General features: G+C 36.8%; 1 protein-coding gene and 1 long non-coding RNA gene across 2 annotated transcripts in view; one reads left to right on the top strand and one right to left on the bottom strand.

Moving 5' to 3' along the window:
* Positions 1–20,160, bottom strand: part of LOC140155190 (triple functional domain protein-like) — a 324,171-nt gene that overhangs the window by 219,180 nt on the left and 84,831 nt on the right. Inside the window, 1 exon segment of the mRNA XM_072177934.1 lies at positions 19,009–19,131. Coding sequence (XP_072034035.1) covers positions 19,009–19,131 — 123 coding nt within the window.
* On the top strand, positions 805–2,680 carry LOC140154234 (uncharacterized). The gene is made up of 6 exons (XR_011859276.1): positions 805–1,399; positions 1,536–1,617; positions 1,751–1,832; positions 1,966–2,047; positions 2,183–2,329; positions 2,642–2,680. It is a non-coding gene; the product is annotated as an uncharacterized lncRNA (long non-coding RNA).

Below are 20,160 nucleotides of genomic sequence, written 5' to 3'. Positions count from 1 at the left end.
ATGTTTCAACGGGTTGTGCTTATTTTAGCGTACTGTGTGTGCAGCGAAAGCTAGCAGTTCCGTTGCTGTTTGTGAAGCTGTAGTGTTGCCAGATTACGCACCCATTGCACACCCAATTTTCCGTTGGGGCGTGTTTCGTCCATTACGCTGCTGTATATGGGGACGCACCATTTAGGCGTGATATGAGGGAATAACAGCGTCAATATTCCCAGGGGATGATGGGCAGCGATTTCAATGTTTTTTTTGTACAAAAATAAATAATCTTATGCGGGATGCCGTAAATTATATTTCAAAAGTTTGCTTATAAATATTTTATCAATACATGTACTTATTTTAAATAAATGAAGAATGTTTTAAAAACCTTGTCTTTTCTATCATATTACTAAATATGATTTACTTTACATTTGGGGGGGCTGGCTGAACTTATTTGGATGAGATCTTGTTTTTTGACCCGACCTACCATATAAATAGTAGGCCCGACCCTGACTTAAAAACAAACAAATAAATAAATAAATAAATAAATAAATAAATAAATAAATAAACATTATAAAAAATAATAATTATTTAAATTTTAATTAGATTTTTTTTTTTGGGGGGTACCTGAACTTATTTGGATATGATCTTGTTCTATTTAGTATTTAGGCAAAAAAAAAAGTTTGATCGGCGTAACCTGACCTACCCTAAAATTAGGCCCGACCCTGACTTTTTGAAGAAAAAAAAATTATAATAAAAAAAGAAAAGAAAAGAAAAAGAAAGAAAGAAAGAAAGAAAGAAAGAAAGAATTAAAAAAAATAAAATAAAATAATAATTTAATTAATTTTTTGGAGGGAGGGGGGTACCTGAACTTATTTGGATGGGACTGATCTGATCTTGTTCTATTTACTATTTAGGCAAAAAAATTGGCGTTTGATCGGCGTATCCCGACCTACCCTCAAATTTAGCCCGACTCTAACTCTTTTTGGCAAAAAATAAATAAATAAATAGAAAATAATAATAATTTTATTTAAAAAAACTGAGTACAAAAGTTCCAAGGCCTACGCAATTTAAAGCTTTAAAAGGGGGGGTGCATTTTTTTGGGTTAGGGCCTGAAATATTTTGGGCGAGATTTATTTTGTATATGGGTGGATTGGGGATTGGGGTATGCAATGGCTATAATGGGATTCGAAAAAAAACCACCTAAAATTAAAATAAAAAAATTCTCTTTTTTTTAAACATTTTATTTCAATATTTTAGACAAAAATTGTTTCAGTAATTCAGGTAATAATAATTTCAAAACAAAAAACACATAACATTGTATTTTTTTTACATTCTATAGGACCAACTTGTCAGTGTGCCGCCGCAAACTACTAATTCCCAATAACTCCACTAGTGCAGTTGCCATCAACCTTCCCCATATCAGGTAAATATTTTACAAATTCTCTTATTTTTTAAACATTTTATTTCAATTTTTTAGACAAAAATTGTTTCAGTAATTCAGGTAATAATAATTTCAAAACAAAAAACACATAACATTGTATTTATTTTATATTCTACAGGACCAACTTGTTTGTGCCGTAGCAAACTACCAATTCCCAATAACTCCACTAGTGCAGTTGCCATCAACCTTCCCCATATCAGGTAAATATTTCACAATTTTTTTTTTTAAACATTTTATTTCAATTATTTTAGACAAAAATTGTTTCAGTAATTCAGGTAATAATAATTTCAAAACAAAAAACACATAACATTGTATTTATTTTATATTCTACAGGACCAACTTGTTTGTGCCGTAGCAAACTACCAATTCCCAATAACTCCACTAGTGCAGTTGCCATCAACCTTCCCCATATCAGGTAAATATTTTACAAATTCTTTTTTTTCAAACATTTTATTTCAATTTTTAGACAAAAATTGTTTCAGTAATTCAGGTAATAATAATTTCAAAACAAAAAACACATAACATTGTATTTATTTTATATTCTACAGGACCAACTTGTTTGTGCCGTAGCAAACTACCAATTCCCAATAACTCCACTAGTGCAGTTGCCATCAACCTTCCCCATATCAGGTAAATATTTTACAAATTCTCTTTTTTTTTTACATTTTATTTCAATTTTTTAGACAAATATTGTTTCAGTAATTCAGGTAATAATAATTTCAAAACAAAAAACACATAACATTGTATTTATTTTACATTCTATAGGACCAACTTGTATGTGCCGCCGCAACTACCTCTTCCCGTGGTCTCAGACTCCACCAGTGCAGTAAATTTCCAGCAACCTTCCCCTTCCCAATTCTGTAACAGGGCCTAATAATTAGTGCAGCTTACAGATACCCCTTCCTGTTACAGGTAGGTAATAACAAATTGTGAACTTTGACATTGGTTTAGATTACAAAATAAAAGAATAATTATACACCATTTCTTTCTCTTTTGCTCCTCCAGAAGAGCATATTTATTTGTGCTCATAAAGTAAATAAAATCATTACAGATTACCAAAAGAGATAAAACACATTACAGATCGAGTTGAAAGAATATATTATAGTCCACTCCTCACTCCAGCACTGTGACTTATCAGAGCATATATTGAATTGAAATCTCTTAAAACATTATATGGTAAAGTATTTTTACACCATACTTTGTCTGTTTCCTTTAAATTTACAGAGATATGAACGAAGAGGAGCATGTTGAGCCTGCCGGTGGGTATCCTGAAAATAAAATCATTTAGTGAACAATGAAAATACCATTTCACAGTTTTGTGCTGCTGATTAAAGTTATTTTTATAAATATATTTGTAAACACTAAAGAAGTTCAACTTAAAACCACCGAGTCCAAAAAGTTCTGTTCACAGTGGTAATGTGTAATTTTTATGCATGTTTGTTTGGATTTCAAAACATAATGGGCAACTCGGTCCTATGTAAGTTGAACCTCTTTTTATTTGTCAACATCTAAATAACACATTTCCTCTCTCCATCTGATTTTCAGGAGGATCCATTGGTCCTTACGGAAACAAGGCCAACATTGGTAAGACAGATTGCACTAATCTAACTGTTGTTGAATTAGAGGTAGTTAGTGTAGGTTTAGTTATAGAGATATTTGAGTTTTTATATTTTGAAATTAATCTAACACATGACGCAATCGCAGGGTACATCAGTAAGTTTTGTCCATATTCACCTAATCCATCATCTGTAAGGAAATCAATTGGGGAAGCAAAGAAGGAGATCAAATCAATCAAGAAAACAACTAGAAACCGGAGATGAGATTACAGCACTACCTGCAGTCACCTTTTCCATGGCCTCTGACACAAACCAAGGACTCGCCACGGAAAGCGTAAGCTAAAAAAAGAAGAGTTAAAGGCTCAAAAGCAAAAAGAATGCAAAACTTCAGGCAGAAAAGACAGTAAGTGAGACCAAAGTGAAGCAATTGGAAAAAACAAAAGCCATTGCTGCTTCAACAGTAACTGAGCTTGCCAAAGTAAAGCAGGACAATGTAGTTCTACAAAAGGAAAAAATGGAGTTGGAAAAAGCTGAGAAGGAGTTGGAAGCTAAGCTGGTCAAGTTAGAGACAAACATGGACAAATTAATCAATCAATTTGACCCTGTCAAGAGTGACCTTCAGAGCTACATACAGAAGTACAGGGAGAAAGAAAGGGAGATGGCAACTCTGCAAGAGGAGTATGAGCAGATATTATCCAATTTGACCAAGGCCAAGGACAAGCTCTCCCATCTGAACACCAGAAATGTGAATAAACGAATTGGCACAAGAGAGAAATCGTGTAGAAGTCTTCAAATAGAAAATGCAGCGTTGAAAGGAGAAGTTGAAAGTGTAAGGTTAGAAGTAGACCAGGTGAAACATCAACTTGCCCTGACTACTCACGATGCGCAGCAGAAAGAGGTTGCCATTGACATGCTTCAAAACCAGTTGGTTCAAAATAGAAAGGAGAAGAGGACTTTGTACAAACATGGATGGTATATGGACAAGAGGGAGGAGAAAAGGAGAGGAGAAACCAACAAGATCTTTGGAGAGGAGTATATAAAACAACTTACCCAAAAGATGAAAGTTTTAGATGAACGTAATAAGGAACTTGAGCAATTGTTTGTCCTCCTTGAGTCGGAAGAAATTGAAACCTTTCATGATGGGAAATATGACGATGAAGTGAGGGAGGTGATCATGGATCTACTATGTATGAATGTGGGGATGAATAAGGTGAATGATGTAATCAGGACGGTTCTACAAAAACTCGCCAAGAAAGACATCGGGCGCCTGCCTTCAAATCATATTAAATCGAATTTGCTCATGGAAGCTAGATTTCTGGCTGATGTAGAGGTGGCTGAAGCAATGAGAAAGGGAGCTGATCTTCAGAGTGTCCTCGGTAACTCAATACATGGCGATGGAACAACCAAGTTCCATAAAAAATACCAGAATTTTCAGGTCACCCTAGATGATGGAACTCAAAGAACATTGGCCCTCAAGCCCATGGGTGCGAGTGATACAGATGCTGTGATGAAATGTTTCACTGATAGAGTTAGGGAATTATCTGATGCTCTTCAAATAGTGACAGGCAACGAATCAGAGGAAGAGAATGCAAAATTATTTGCTTCAGTGAAGAGCACCATGACTGACCAGGGCCCCACAATGCCACAATTTTCAGAAAAGCTCAAAGTTGTACGTGAAGAGCTCCTACCGGCAGCTTATAGTAAGTGGGATGAGCTTCCTGATGATCTACAAGCAACAACAAAAGAATTTTGCACCTTTTATTGTAAAATGCACCCATTGATAAACTTTGCAACAGAATGTGACAAGGTGCTGAAGGCATTTGAAGATGTGGCCACCGGGCAAGAGCTTTCATACATTTCTGACTGCAGAGGCAGGTGTTACTAGACTTATACGGACCTCCAGCCAGGCCTTTCATAGGCGCGGATCCGACAAATCTGGTGTGGAAGAATTCTTTACACCCTACCTTCTGAAGCAGCACAACACGAAAAATCACTTAGTACACTACATTGGAAACCGGGCTAATATCTTGTTTGAAGGGGCTGCAGCGGCATATTACCATCTACACCACATGGAATCATTCCTGCAGCTCTTGCCTGATCCAAACCATCTCCTCAAGGCTGTTCAGGAAGATTTATCTGAGCCAATCCATGCAGCTGAGCTTCTGGCATTAGGCATCATCCATAAACTCATCACTCAACCCTTCTGGCACATCATCAAAACCAGTCCCAACATCCTGAGTATGAATCCAACTCTGCACTTACTCCAAACAAGTCTGCAACAACTCAGTGAGGATGCCAGACCATTGTTCGAAGGGAAGCCTGTGTTCATGGATATAGAAGTGGTTGAGGATGAAGTTTATGAGGCACTGTTTGCAGAGCATGATCCGGCACAGGAAACCATGTGCATACAAGCGCTGGAATTAATATGTACAGCCATGTTGCTTATATTGGAGAGGCAGTGCCGAGACCAGCTGCCTGGAGGTATTTACTGGGAGACCGATACCACCGCATGGAGCAATGTACCTGCAACCAACATGGTGGGTGAAAGGGACTTTGCCGTGTTGGATCTTCTCATCAGACAAAAGCCGGCTGCCAGGACAACATCACTGGAGGCATTAATCATGTGGTCTAACAATAAAACATCAACATGGCTAAATGACTTAGACCCTGACACAAAGCAGAAATACATGGCAGAAGCTAGGACCAGGAGTGGATCCTTAATAGACAAGTACCACAGCAGGATGGAAGAGATCAGGAGCCAGAAGTGGGAAACCCTTAAACAAAAACAAAAGGAGAAAGGAGAAAAGGAAAGACGACAAATGGGTCAAGCTCTAAAACTTGCCAAGGGAGTTGAGAACGCACCAGGCGGCCTATGGACAACTCCACACGAAGTAGAAGACAATCTCCTTAAAGTTAATGAGAAAGATCAAGTGGAAATAATCTACCAGCAGCTCCAGTTCCTAAAGTCCAATCTGAAATGCAAAGGTCCAAAGGAGTTATTCACCAAATCCCACTACAAAAAGTCCTACTCGGTCCAGGAAATGAGAGATCATCTTGTAGCCGTCTTAAATACCAATAATGTTCCAGAGCTAGCAGCACAAGACATCCAACCTGAATCAACACGCCCCATCCAGTATATATCCGCGGATGACCGTAAGGAACTTCATGCTCAGCAGAAGGCTGCCATTGTTTTAAAGATCAAGGAAAATAGAAGAAAGCGATCCATTGCAGCTTCAAAAAGTCAACTGGATATGTACATTGAGCACCCAAATCACCTAGTTGGGAAGCAAGTACTACATCGCTGCAGAGAGGAGGATCAGTTGCCATCAGAAGCAGAGTGGTACACAGCAACAGTAGGGGAGATCTGTAGTAGGAACAGCAATTCAATCAGGACACTCTACACAACAACATATGAAGATGGTGAATCCTATGACATGCCGCTACTGATTGATCTGAAGAACAATGACCTCATCATCAACTGATTGTACCCTTCTTGTTTTACATTTAGTTTCATTTTGTTTGGTGTAGTTATTTATTGTGTATATGTTTTTGTAGTGTTTGTAGAGTATTTTCATGTAGCTTAATTTTACTAAAAGTACTTTTAGTAGTTGTTGTTTTTTAGTGTTGTTAGATGTAGATGTAGTGAGTTAAATGTAGAAAGTGTTTTGTAGATACGTTCCAAGAAATGTGTGATGTACTGGATTAGTTTAATTTTATTAAAATTAGTTTGGGTTTTTAGTGTTAGATGTAGATGTAGTGTGTTAAATGTAGAAAGTGTTTTGTAGACGTTCCAAGAAATGTGTGATTTGCATGTCCTAACCATTCTTTCTTTCTTTTTCTCATTTCAGCAGTATTGGATTATATCTGAGCATAGAGAATGATCTGAGCTGCAATTTGTCGCCTGCTTCGTGTATGCTAGCTTCTTTACTTTGCATTTGAAAGACAAAGACATCTAGATGGAACAAGATGCATTTTTATTTTTATTTTGCCATTTGCATTACCATTTAAGTTTGAACTGCAATAAATATATATGCGTTCAGTCTAAAGTCCTGTAACTGTATAGTCATTAAATTGTGTGTATATAAATGTGTGTGAATTTGTCAAAAGTTTTATGTAAACATGTATGTATAATAACAAAAAACAGGGTTTTTTTTTAATTGATGAGAGTGAGACATCTGAAATCTTGACATGGTCGACTGATCCTGGTTATGTGGCATATGCCAACTATCAAGATTGACCACTTACTGGCAGTAGACAGAAAGGGAAAAATGTGAGTAATTTATTGTATACAGTCAGTGTTAACACACTGAAATTTAATATTTTTGTTGGCATCTTAAATTATTATTTATGATATTTAATGCAGAGGTGTCATAAAACTTAGTGGATTATACTTGAATATGATTGTGCTGGACTTTTGTTTGAAAGTGGATTTGATCTTCTTCGATATAAAAATCATTTACAGCACATAGTTTCCAAAGTGGCGTAGCCAGCTTTGAAGTGTGAGGGGCAAAGTTTTGTCCCATGGGGAGGGGGGGGGGGTTTAATCCCCAATTGTCAATTTTTTGTCCCATTGTGGGGGAGGGGGAAAAGCCTAATTTTCGTCCCCCACTTGTCAATTTTTCCCCATTTTTAGGACACTTTACTATTTGCCGTCCCCATTGTATTGAAATTTTTCTGAGGGGCACTCTGCCAACCCCTGACCCCCCTGGCTACGTCACTGGTTCAATCAAGGAAATAATCCAAGTTCAAGTATGATTGACATGAGTTTTATGACTTTTATCATTGAAAGAATTGAACTGCGTGGGGTCTGAAGTTAATTGTCTAAGTATGCCTTGATGATGCAAGGGTTCCGAATTCGGAAGCCATGACGATAAGAATTCATACATTGACCAAATATATGCAAATTAGCAGTAAATTATGCAAAGTAAGTGTAATAGGTAACACTGGTGCTTATGAATCAAATAAATATTGTCAACAAAAATCATTACAGTGCCCAAGAAGTCAATCATTACTGATTTATAATCAAAATCTGACAAAACGGAGGCTAAAATGACTCGTTAATTGGAATAAATGGCTAGAATATGCAAATTAGAAGCAATTAGGCCCCCCCCATGCATTTTTGTTGTTGATATTTCAGATCTACTTTTAACCCCCATGCTTAAAGTAATCTCCCATATGCAAAACCTAAATTTGCACATCAATTTATACAATATAACTGGTGAAATCTGGCTTTTAAGCCTCGGAATATGTCAAAAATTGACCAAAATTGGCCAAAAATATGCAAATTAGCGGTAAATTATGCAAATTATGATATGTGCACAACAGGTTTTGGCATTTGGGAAACAACTGAAGCTTACACTTGGTAATTAATTGCCTTTTACAGCCTTTTCCCCTTCAAAATTTATAAAACAAACAGTTTTTCCCATCATTTACAGTGTTTTTATATGATTTAAATGGTGCCATTGCTTAAGTACAGAGCCTATGGGAATGACCTTTGACCTCGGGTCTAATTAAGGCCAAAATATGAAAACTTTAACGAGCCGTAACTTTTGATCCCATGGGTCAATTTCAAAAAATAAAGTATCTTTGTAATCAGGAAGATGAGCTGAAGAAAATGAGCAGTGTTTGTAGTCTTATTTCAGTGTTTCTAAAATTGACTGAAAACCCCTATTTTAAGTATCACCTCTTTTGTGTCTAGTTTAATCAATGCTCAAGAAAAATAAGAGGTACACAAAGCAAGCAAAATTTCACTGCTTTTGGCAGTTACAATTATAATGAACAAAATAAGAAGCGTCAATTTAAAGCAACTTAAATAACATGTGCAATCAATTATAATAATGGTAAGGAAAAAGTCAAAGTCCTTTCCTAACAAAATAGAAAACTTAAATCTTAAAATATACAAATACTTTATTTTACAACATATGTAATGTCAAAAAATTATTAATTTATGTGAATTTATAAATTTGATCAGTTTATAGTAAGACTGAATTTCATACAATTTTGTGAAAAAAGCTGGCCATTAGATAATTGCAAATGAAAGTACCTGCCAAATTACATTAAAAACCAAAGAATTTTTTTTGCAGATTTCCTTTTACAAATTATGCATGCTGCTAACTGCTCAGCGCATGTTATTTTGCACAAGGTCCTATACGCTTGATGTCGCGCACATATACGTGAGGGTTAACACTTAAAATGGACATTGCAAAATATTACAGTACACAATGTTTCTAAACACATAAGTCATTTTGTAAATCAGCTAGTATATGAACATTCATAGAAGTCATTGATTTCTATACAAATCAACCCATGTCATTGCTATAAAACAGTAAGTGACCAACAGATTCAAGTGGACATGGTAATTAATATCTCCTTTATCGGCAACCATTAAGTCTGCTCCAAAATCTATATTCAGAGCAGTCGCTTGGAGCAAAGCACTATTCAAAATCTATATCATATCTGTTCCCCTGGGTCCTAAATCAATGCTAATTGATTGAACCTCTTTTCATCTGTTAATATAAAAGACAATGAGGTATTTTTATATTAGCTAGGTGTGTGGTGTGTTGTGTGGGGAGGGGTGGTTCAGTCTGGGTGTGGGGGTGGGTGTGTGCATGAAAGCATCAGGGCTGGGTGCCAAACGGGGACACAAACCAGTTTTTTTTTCTCGATACTAACATGTCCTACATGTAATGGGGACAGTACTGGTTTCTTTTATAACTGTAATGCCTAATGGACTGCACATAATGTAAAATGCATTTGATGCTATGTCCACCCTCGCGGGTAAAATAAAATGTCATGAGTTTGCACAATTTGAGCACTTTGTTCAGGTGTGTTTGCAATCGGATAGCGAAGGTGTAGTCCTCTTTTTGAGGGCGTACAACAAATGTCATGGTGGAAACATGTCCTCCTGTAATGGGAACAGTCCTGGTTTCTTTCATAACTATAATGCCCTATAAACTGCACATAACGTAAAAATGCTTTTAATGCTATGACCACCCCGCAGGTACCAAAATAGGTTTGCACAGTTTTTTTAGGGGTGCCTGTCCGCAATCAGATAGCGAAGGTGAAATCCTCCTTTTGAGGGTGTACAACAGTAAATGCCCATGGTGGCAAGTAAAACATATGGCCGTGGTTGCATGTCTGATTGTATGTGCATGTGATTGTGCACACAAAATTTTATATTTTATTCAATTTAGTCTGTATCTTATCCTACTCCGAACTAGCTATGACAGAAAAGCGCACATGAGTAAATATAACTATATTCATAATCTTTTTCACAAATAGGTGAATGGAAATCTAACTTATTGCTCACAATGGTCTAAACATACAACAATGATAAGATGAACACAGGAGGACAAGGGCAGACAAATACATCCTGATATAAGCTTATACAGACAGAGTACAGACTAAGATATAATGACAACTAACATTATGCAAGTATTAGATAAAAACAATCTGACAAGCCTCTTAAACAATTACACAGATTGATAACTCAATAAAGATAGGTCTTAGATTGATATCCAATGGGCTGTTCCAGATGAAAAACACACACCCCAAATAGAAGAAATTACCTTAATCTTCCACACAGGGAGCACAAAATATTTGAAATGAGGTTACCTGAATGGGTGACTCCATTTGAAATCTACACCCCCATGAGTGGGAGATTAAGGTAATGTCTTCCATAGGGGGTGTATTGATTTCAACTGGAACAGCCCAATCACTGCTGATTGGTCTTCAAGTAGTGATTACTATATTATCTATAACATTAGTATCTATTCCAGCCCAGTGACACCTCATTAATTTACCTGGACCTTTGGATGCATAAAATGGGTATTAACATTTAACTTTGAAAATTCAGTAAAAGAATTTTTTTATAGTGCTACTTTTCATGCCCCTCTAGTGAACAGATGCCCAATCCTACCCACGCAAATATGCATGCAGTGTCAATGGTGTTGGAACAGATAAATAGCACAGTACCAAAAATTATCAAGGTGATCAGGGATTTTGTATTGGTTTTTACCTCTAATTTTCTAATCATAGATACAAGATTAAAAACTAGCAGTCGTGAAAAAATAAACACCTGAAAAGTAGCAAGGAATTGGGAAAATAAACACTCTCCAAATTGGATGCGCATATACAGCACACCCACCTGAATTACAACATCTTGATGAAAACTGACATGTTAATGAACACCTACATTGTAACCTTAGAAGTATAAAACTAATACCAATATCAAGATTTGAACAAAATATTAGTATTTCCTTGCAATCTCAATGGTCAAATGGAAGTATTACTTTTCACAATACAACTGTGAACTTTGAGACATCCGCAAGTAGTTTGACCAATTAATGACCTAATCAATGCCACCTTATTATAACCTTTGCAAACATTTCAACACAAAGTGACAAATGTTAACTGAAGAGTGTTTGTAGCAAATATCATAAATACCGGATGTATGTCATATTACATCTATGTGATGGGTTCAAAGGTTTCTATGCTCTGTTCCAATGGTCTTTTAAACAGCAAGCATTAAAAACCAAATGCCCTTTTGGATCTATTTTGATAAGTTCTGGACAAAACTGTTACTGCTGATTGTCCTATACAAAAATTGAAGGAGCCAATTCTGGCTGTAATGGGTTATTTTAGATGTAGGCTGATCAGGATAGTGCACCTGCTAAAACTTGCTACCACTACCTTTTGAGTCACTATATTTGTAACTTCTACTACAAACACTTAAATAGGCAACACTAGCAAGTCAAAGTGTACTAGCGCTGGTCCAGTACTGGATGTGACAGCCCCGGCTATAACCAACTGAGGTCTATTCTAAGGGCATTGTAATCTAATGAACTAAGCTAGTTCTATAGTGTAGGCCTACATGTTACAGTGATGACATCTGTAACCAATTTCACAGGGTTGTTACACTCTTAGAAATACTTTAAACATAAGGGAAACATAAAAGCTACAAGATCAAAACAGTAACCCACAATATAGTCTTTCACCACCAAACCTAGTACAATAATAGTCATTATCCCCCTTGCTTATTAATTTTGAAGGGTAACAGACATTTTACATTTAGCATTAAAATGTTGCAGACTGACTCTTGAGAAATTAACCTCTTTTAAAAGACATGCTCTGTTAGTCTTCACATCTTAAAGACTTTCATTATCTATCAGTCTTATCAAGTTATAATCTAAACACTTTGACTTTACACATTTCTGTCAAACACACCGACACAGCACGCACACATGCAAGTTTTCTCCCTAGTTGTAATCACCTAACCTAAAACACAGAGCAGACAGGTGTATTGGATTACATCATTGACATCCATGCGTATGCAAAGCTCTTCACCAAGTGTTATTGGGGGTGTCATAATTGGTAAACATACACCGTAAGATTAATAGTAATTAGCCAGTGTGTTCCTACTTAATCATCACACCCACCATCATCGTTTTCATCCTCCTTGAATAGAGAGGAGCTTCACAGCTCTATATAAACAAACACTCAGACAGTTATAGCTAGCATTCAAATCTGACTGCAGGTTTGTTTATGTCTACATTTAAGGAGTATAATCAGTACTTTTTGTCATACAATTTGCAACACAAAATATCCATCGTGGGCTGTTTTAAAAGCCCAACTGACCCAGATCCTAGATTTTGCATTTTGGGTTTCTTTAGTTGTTTATTTATGTTGCTATATTGCATGATAAATCAGTTTGTTTGTTTTTTCTTTTTGGTAAAGTGGTTTGATTTTGACCGAAAAAAGGGGTAAGTCAGGCATTATGAGGGCAAAATACATTTTTTTTTAAACTACGGCTTAGAACAAACACCTTGGACACTTATTAAAAGTGTTAAGAATCGGTTGGCTTTTTTCTTCCGAAATACGTTCATAGTTCATTCCAGAAAAAACCTTGCACTAAATTATTTCTCCAAAATTCAATTTCTGTCATCTCAAATAATTGACTCCGAGTCAAGTCATACCGGATTTTTTTTTTCAAAATACTCTTTTTTAATCCGGCATGAATCCATGAACATGATGTTTCTAGAGTATAATTGTCCATAGTGTCCATGAAATAGCTTATAGCTATGTGAATAACCTACAAATTTATCTTCCTTCTTGTTTCCTGAGGCATATTTCAAGAGGAGATGTTGAATATTTCATTGATAATTCAATTTTTGAAATAATTCATGAATTGGTCAGACAATTTATGTAACATAATTTCCAAACCTACCTGCCGTGCCAAGTAATTTGTTTGACAAATTATGCTAGCCTTGAAAATTGTTTTCAAGTACCAATATGTTTATAAAAAATAGAAATATTGTCATCTCCATGAGCATGAGAAACATGATGATGATGAGGTGTAAAAAACATATTGTTATCAACAACTCCATTGCTATGTTCTATTCATGACCACTAGATGGATGATTTTGAGCTATTAATGATTTAGATGTCCCTAGATGAGACAGAGTAGTCACATTGCTGTGACATGACTGATGGGAAAGAACAAATCCACTTTTATTGTCTGCATAGTAATTGTTTACAAAATCCAAAGCTTTCACTATCATCCCATCCCATCCCATATAATAGCATTAAGACTTCACAATATACGATTTATTTTTCCAGTTTTATTGCAATTTTTTCAGTATTTTGTTTTGTTCCTTCCATTGTTATGGACTGAGCTATTACTGAATTAGAGAATAAACGATAGGAATTTTTACTTTGCCTATCCTCTATCGTGTGATGAGCGACAGGCAGGTCCAATATTTTGAGTAGTGGATGCCGGCGCAGCCGTATCCACTACGATAAAAATATTGGACCTGCCTGTCGCCTCATCATAGGTAGAGGATAGGCAAAATAAAAATTCCTATCGCTTATTCTCATTCTTAGTCAGTTAAATATTATTTTAATAACTGTAAACAATTTTTTAAAGCAAAAATTTAGTTACCGTCATAAAAACTCCCTCATTATAAAATGAACGAAACTTGTTTACAACTTCACGTATTCTGTTGCGCAGTACTGCTAGCGTGTTCGCAGATTTCGCACTAATCACGCATCCAGCGCGATATATACGCACACACCTACACGCGTGTTACGATTATCAAGACGCATGATGACGTGGGGTCGCTTCACGGCCTGATAGACGGCACCAAATCATGCAATTGTCCAATCAGAAATGTGTCTACTAACTAGACCACTCCCACTGACTAAGAATTAGATATCCATAGATTAGATAAAGAAGTCACATTGCTGTGAAATGACTGATGGGAAACAACAAATCCACTTTCATTGTCTGTATAGTAATTGTTTACAAACTCCAAAAGCTTCACAGCACTAACACTTCACAATGTATGAAAAAAAATTTCCAATTCTTTTGCAATGTTTTCAGTATTTTGTTTAGTTCCTTCCATTGTTATGGTCTGTTAAAACCACTAGATGGACGATTGAGCTATTAATGAATTAGATGTCCATAGATTAGATAAAGAAGTCACATTGCTGTGACATGACTGATGGGAAACAACAAATCCACTTTCATTGTCTGGATAATAATTGTTTACAAAATCCAAAGCTTCACTATCATCCCATCCCATCCCATATAACAGCACTAAAACTTTACAATGTATGACTTTTTTTTCCAGTTCTATTGCGATTTTTTCAGTATTTTGTTTTGTTCCTTCCACTGTTATGGTCTGTTAAAAACCACTAGGCAGATGACTGAGCTACATGTATTAATGAATTAGATGTCCCTTGATTAGACAGATAAGTCACATTGCTGTGACATGACTGATAGGAAACAACATATCAACTTTCCTTGTCTGCATAGTTATTGTTTACAAAATCCAGAGGCTTAACAGTCATCCCATCCCATATAACAGCACTAAGACTAACAAATACCTCAAAACTTGTGATTTCTTTCCGGATCTATTGCAATTTTTTCAGTATTTTGTTTTGTTTCTTCCCGAAGACATTTGAAATAATTAAATATCAACAAGACATTGCTACTGTGATAATAGTAGAATAATATGAAAGTCTTATACAAAACCAAAATGCAACTCAACAAGCTGACTGAGGGAATAATTAAAGTTTAGACATTTGATCTGAAACATTGCTACCCAATAATCAATATGCATATCCTAGGTTTCTCTACCGAATGTTGATTTGTACCGAAATCTCTTCCCACAATACAATACCCGTATTGCATAACAAAGGAGATGGATAAACCTCTGAACTGTATCTATTGTTATGCAATATGACTATTACCTTGTGGGAAGGAATTTCGGTACAGACTGAGTTCCAGTAGAGAAAACCAGGATGCGATATTGCTGGGTAATACAATAATATCAACCATGCATAATGCTCATCAGCTTAAAAATATCACTGTCAGTGGCATAACTAGAGTTGGTAGCACCCGGGGCAAGAAACAAAATTGGCGCCCCTACCCCCCAAGAATATCTTGGACACGGGCAGTGGCATAGCTAGGGGTTGTGGCGCCCAGGGCTAAGGATACATAATCCCCCCCCCAATTCTTGAAACAATTTTGGACAAATAAGGCCTACCACTAAATAATTTTGGTTACTAGAAGTTGAATATTGGTCTTAAAATATTCTTTAAATTAAATTTGTGCTGAATTTTGACTTGCATCGCTTGGAGGGGCCCATAATCGATGCTGAATTGGTCAATTTGGCCGCCCCTAAGGGGAGCGCCCGGGGCATGTTCCCCCTGCCCCCTAGTTACGCCACTGGTCGGTGTGGATTCCTACCAATCAACAACACACACTAGCCACCACTCACTTCATGAATGCAACATCTTAGGCTAAGTAATTTCACACCACAAAATCTCATACCTTTCAAATGCACAAAATTCATCCAATCATTAATTTTCTAATCATTCTATTTTTAGTAGTAGCAATAGTACACAATACTGCATAGCAGCTAACAATGTTCTCCACATGTGTGTATCAATTCCACTGCTTTTAATTTGGTAGTAAATCATGACCATTCAAATAAGTGAGGACTTTCTATATGTGATGTTTATGATTGGTGGTAGTGTTAATATGCCCACTCTTTCAAGATCACAATGTCAAATCTAACAACATAATGTGACCATGCACCACAAATGGGCTGTCGTGACCCACTCAAGTATCAGAACAAAGACAAATCAAATACTACACGACTACAAGCCATTGCAAGCTTTTTTATCAGGTATTTTTGGGGGTTCGGAAATTCTGAAATCTGTTACCCCTGCATGTGTCCAGTGAGAGCAAAAATTTTGTGAACTCTTCAATGTACAGCTTTTTACCGAGAACCCAGAAGTCCGGAAAGCAATTTTTTCGCGAAAAATGGTTATATAGTGACCATATCTCTGCTATACAGTTCGTTTGCGTACTTCTGGTACCCGGAAAATGGTTACCCTGCTTGTTTTCACAGCTAAGATCTTACACTTTAATATGGGAGGTGGATCATGCTAGGTAACAGATTAACTGAAAAGGAAATGTCAACGGCATCACCCGGCACGTTTCCACAGAGCTTGTTACCCGTCATCGCACGGTATGTACGCTATGATTCCGAAAATGGTACTCTGTGGAAACACACAGATTATCAGATCAAAGCTACCCACAGACATTTCCTATGAAACAGAAATATTTGGCTCACATGCCAGTCAATCCACCAGAACCAAAGAACTGTAAACACATAACTCAATCCAAAGTTTTCTCCAGAAACGTTTCCAAACAACCCTTCACAAATCAACAAAACATCACTTGCACCAGTATTAATCTCATTTACCTCTTTTAATGTTCCCTCTATGATATCCTATATGTAGGGGGCACAGTGACATCGCCCCGATATCTTCATAGTAGAAATCGCCATGGTAGGTTGAATCCACAGCCACACATGGCTATTTTATTCGGACCTTATGAGATGCATATTTTTATCGAAGTGACCTGACTAAGGCTATGACAATAGATGGGGTAATTGATTTCTCGCTGTGTGAGCAAGCTTGTATACGACATTGCGGTCAATGGTTAATATACTGTCTCCACTTGAGTGAGTGCCGCTATAGCCTGCTGCGCGCTGTAGTCCATAGGCCTACAGGACCAACGCAATATAAAATTGAGAGTTTTGGTCAAATTTTGAGTTCAAAGCGCACGGCCAATTTTCAAAGCGCAAGCTAACGACTATAATATCTGTTCAACACATATTTTCAAGTGTATGAGACCACATCTGGTTTCTTGAGAAAAATTCATTTACGGGAGATATTCATCATTTTCTAACCCACTATCCGAAGATTTTCGTCTGATATCAAAATCGTGCATAGCAATTCACGTGTATCGATCCCGTGTATTCATTTTAATGTCTCTGCTGCACCAAATAATTATTAGCCAGGCGATGTCGGTGTGGGGGGGGGGGCAAGTTAAAAACTTCCAGATTGCATGAGGGGACACAGATTGCACATGTAAAGTATATAATGTGTAAACGTGTATTTGATAACCACCCAGTTGCCACTCACTTTTATATCACTCATACATAAATTCTAGACAGTTCATTGGTTGATTACCATTTATCATTTTTACCATCACCCTCTCCGTGTGATAGTCTTTACTATCATAGTGCTCGTCAGAGTGCGCCTGCGCCAAGCCGCAAGGCGCTGACTCCTGGACTCGCCGATTTAATTATGGGGTGGACCCCAAAATGTGAAGTATATCACGGCAAAACATGGTGTTATGTTGATGAAAAAATGTATTTCCTACCTTAAATAGTATTTTAGTAATAGAATTTATGCATGAGTGATATAAAACAAATATTAACTGTCTTAAAAGGTGTAATGGTCGAAATATAATCACTGGTGAAAGATGTATTGTTCCATCTCGTGGAATGGAACAATCCATCTTTCACCTCGTGATTATATTTCGACCATCACACTCATAGACAGTTAATATTTGTATACCATCAACCTGGTCATACTCTTGACTGGCATTGAAAATAGTCTCAACAAACCTAACTCAAATAGACACATGGCAACTACTGGCAACATCAATTACACACTTTCAAACCCTTGGACCTAAATATAAAAAATCAAGTTCCTCATACATTTTAAAACCACCTTCAGTGTTTCTATTTAATCATTCATGCCTCCGTAGAAGACAGCACTTGTCAAAAGCAAAGGATTATGGTTGTTTATTAGAACTGTAAATCATTAATATAACTCTCACCCGAGATCCAATCATTAGGTAAGGACTAATATCATTAACTATGAGGAATTGTTTTTGAACACTTTGTATAGTAAAGAGCTTGTCGTCGGTCGCAACACATAGTGGCGTAGAGTGATAGGTAACAGTGGAGGAGTATCCTCTCCGTTATTAGTAGCATATCCTTTATGTACGCCACTATGTGTTGCGTCCGACGATGTTATTAGCTATATTTTGACTTAAAATGATCAAAAGATGTACTTTGAATGGTAAATATGCCCATATTTCAAAAACAATTTTGTTTTTGTCAGGTCACATATACATCTTGTGTGTAAAATCCAAGGAGTTTTTTAGAAATGAGTGTCTACACTATGTTTGCATGTCACTCTTAGAGGGGGAGAAGTGCACCACTAGATTGCTCCAGTCATTTGCCCAGCAAAGTATTAATTCCTAGTGTGTATATGTTTATGTAATGCATGCATTTTGTTGATTTCAGAGGCAGAGCTAAGTGCTACACAACAAAACCTTTGATACTGATGAGACACCACTTGTTCCGCTTCAGGCCTTTGCAGATTATTTCAGATAAATGCTGGATGTATGCTTATTTGGTCCAAATTCATCATGTATATATTTGGTCCCCGTGAGAGCAATGTGTCCAATTTCTCACACACAGTTATACAAATTACAAACTCTTCCAGTTTAACAAATTTGGTCAACTCAAATATCAACATAGAACATACATAAAGCTTCAATCCATCATGCAACATCGCCCTCTTGTGATCAGCATGCCTAAAAATGTTGACCAAATGTTTGAAGATTTACGACAGATGCTGTATAAAAATATCTGTAAGTCTTACCTGAGCTATGGTTTCAAACTCTTCATGCTTCTTTTGCAAAGCTCTAGCTTTATGAAGTGACTTGGCTACACCAGTGTGTTTGATAAGGAATTCCTCTCCATAGTTCTCCAGCCAATACAACACCTGCATCAAAACATAAAATGGGATTGATGAGCTGCAATGTACTAAATCAATACTACAAGCCTATAGCATTAAAACTCATCCTGATGGGAAGGGCTTTACAAGGATGTAATTGCCTGTTCCAGTTGAAATCCATACACCTCTATGGAAGACGTTAACTGAATCTTCCACACAGGGAATATGAATTTTAAATAGGGTTACCTTAATGGGTGACTCCATTTGAAATTCACACTCCCTGTGTGGAAGATTAAGGTCATGTCTTTCATAGAGGGTGTATGGATTTCAACTGGGATAGCCCAATTGGCTCTCAGGCAAAATGCCTGAAATTGATCAAAACCAGTGTATCACATTAGCGACCCAATTGCAGTAATTTGCCTGAAATTTTGCAAATGCACGAAACCTACATGCCTGTATCTGTGCCTAACAGTTTGTTGCGTTTGAAACTAGCTATTCTTTGGTTCCCCTCAAGTTTGGTAATGCCATCAATGATTTTTCGCATACCGACAAACCATCCTCGTATGTGTGTACACAATTATCATTACGGGCACGATTCAAAACTGAAACCACCGAATAACGCCCCTACGTCACTACCGAGCTTGAGGTGAACCAATGTATGATCCAACTACGCCATTACTGTGGTGTCCCTGGCGTAAAACTGCGGTGTCATAAGGTCGGGGTTCAATCAATTACTTGTTAGTGTGCTATACAGAATTGTACAAGTGATTTTCAATACACGGTCATGAAAAATTTGAACAAATGAAATCTTCCGCACTGGTACATCTGTGGTTCCGTCGTCAATAGAGGGCCAAATACAGAATACGCTTCTCGGATTTGTGTATAGTTGGGCTGGTAACTCTAAAAAGTTATCTGCCTGAATATAAAAACTATAACTCCAGTAGTAAGATTACCAGTTTATTGAACTAAATCCTTCATCGTCTACACTGCGCATGTTAATGTGTTATGCTTATAGTGACAACTGAAACATGTACCGCTCGTATCATATCGGACTCATGAAAATATTCTCGCGCCACT

This window comes from Amphiura filiformis, chromosome 6 (assembly GCF_039555335.1).
Source record: "Amphiura filiformis chromosome 6, Afil_fr2py, whole genome shotgun sequence".
Classification (NCBI taxonomy): Eukaryota; Metazoa; Echinodermata; class Ophiuroidea; order Amphilepidida; family Amphiuridae; genus Amphiura; species Amphiura filiformis.
This window is presented reverse-complemented; position numbering and strand designations above follow the sequence as displayed.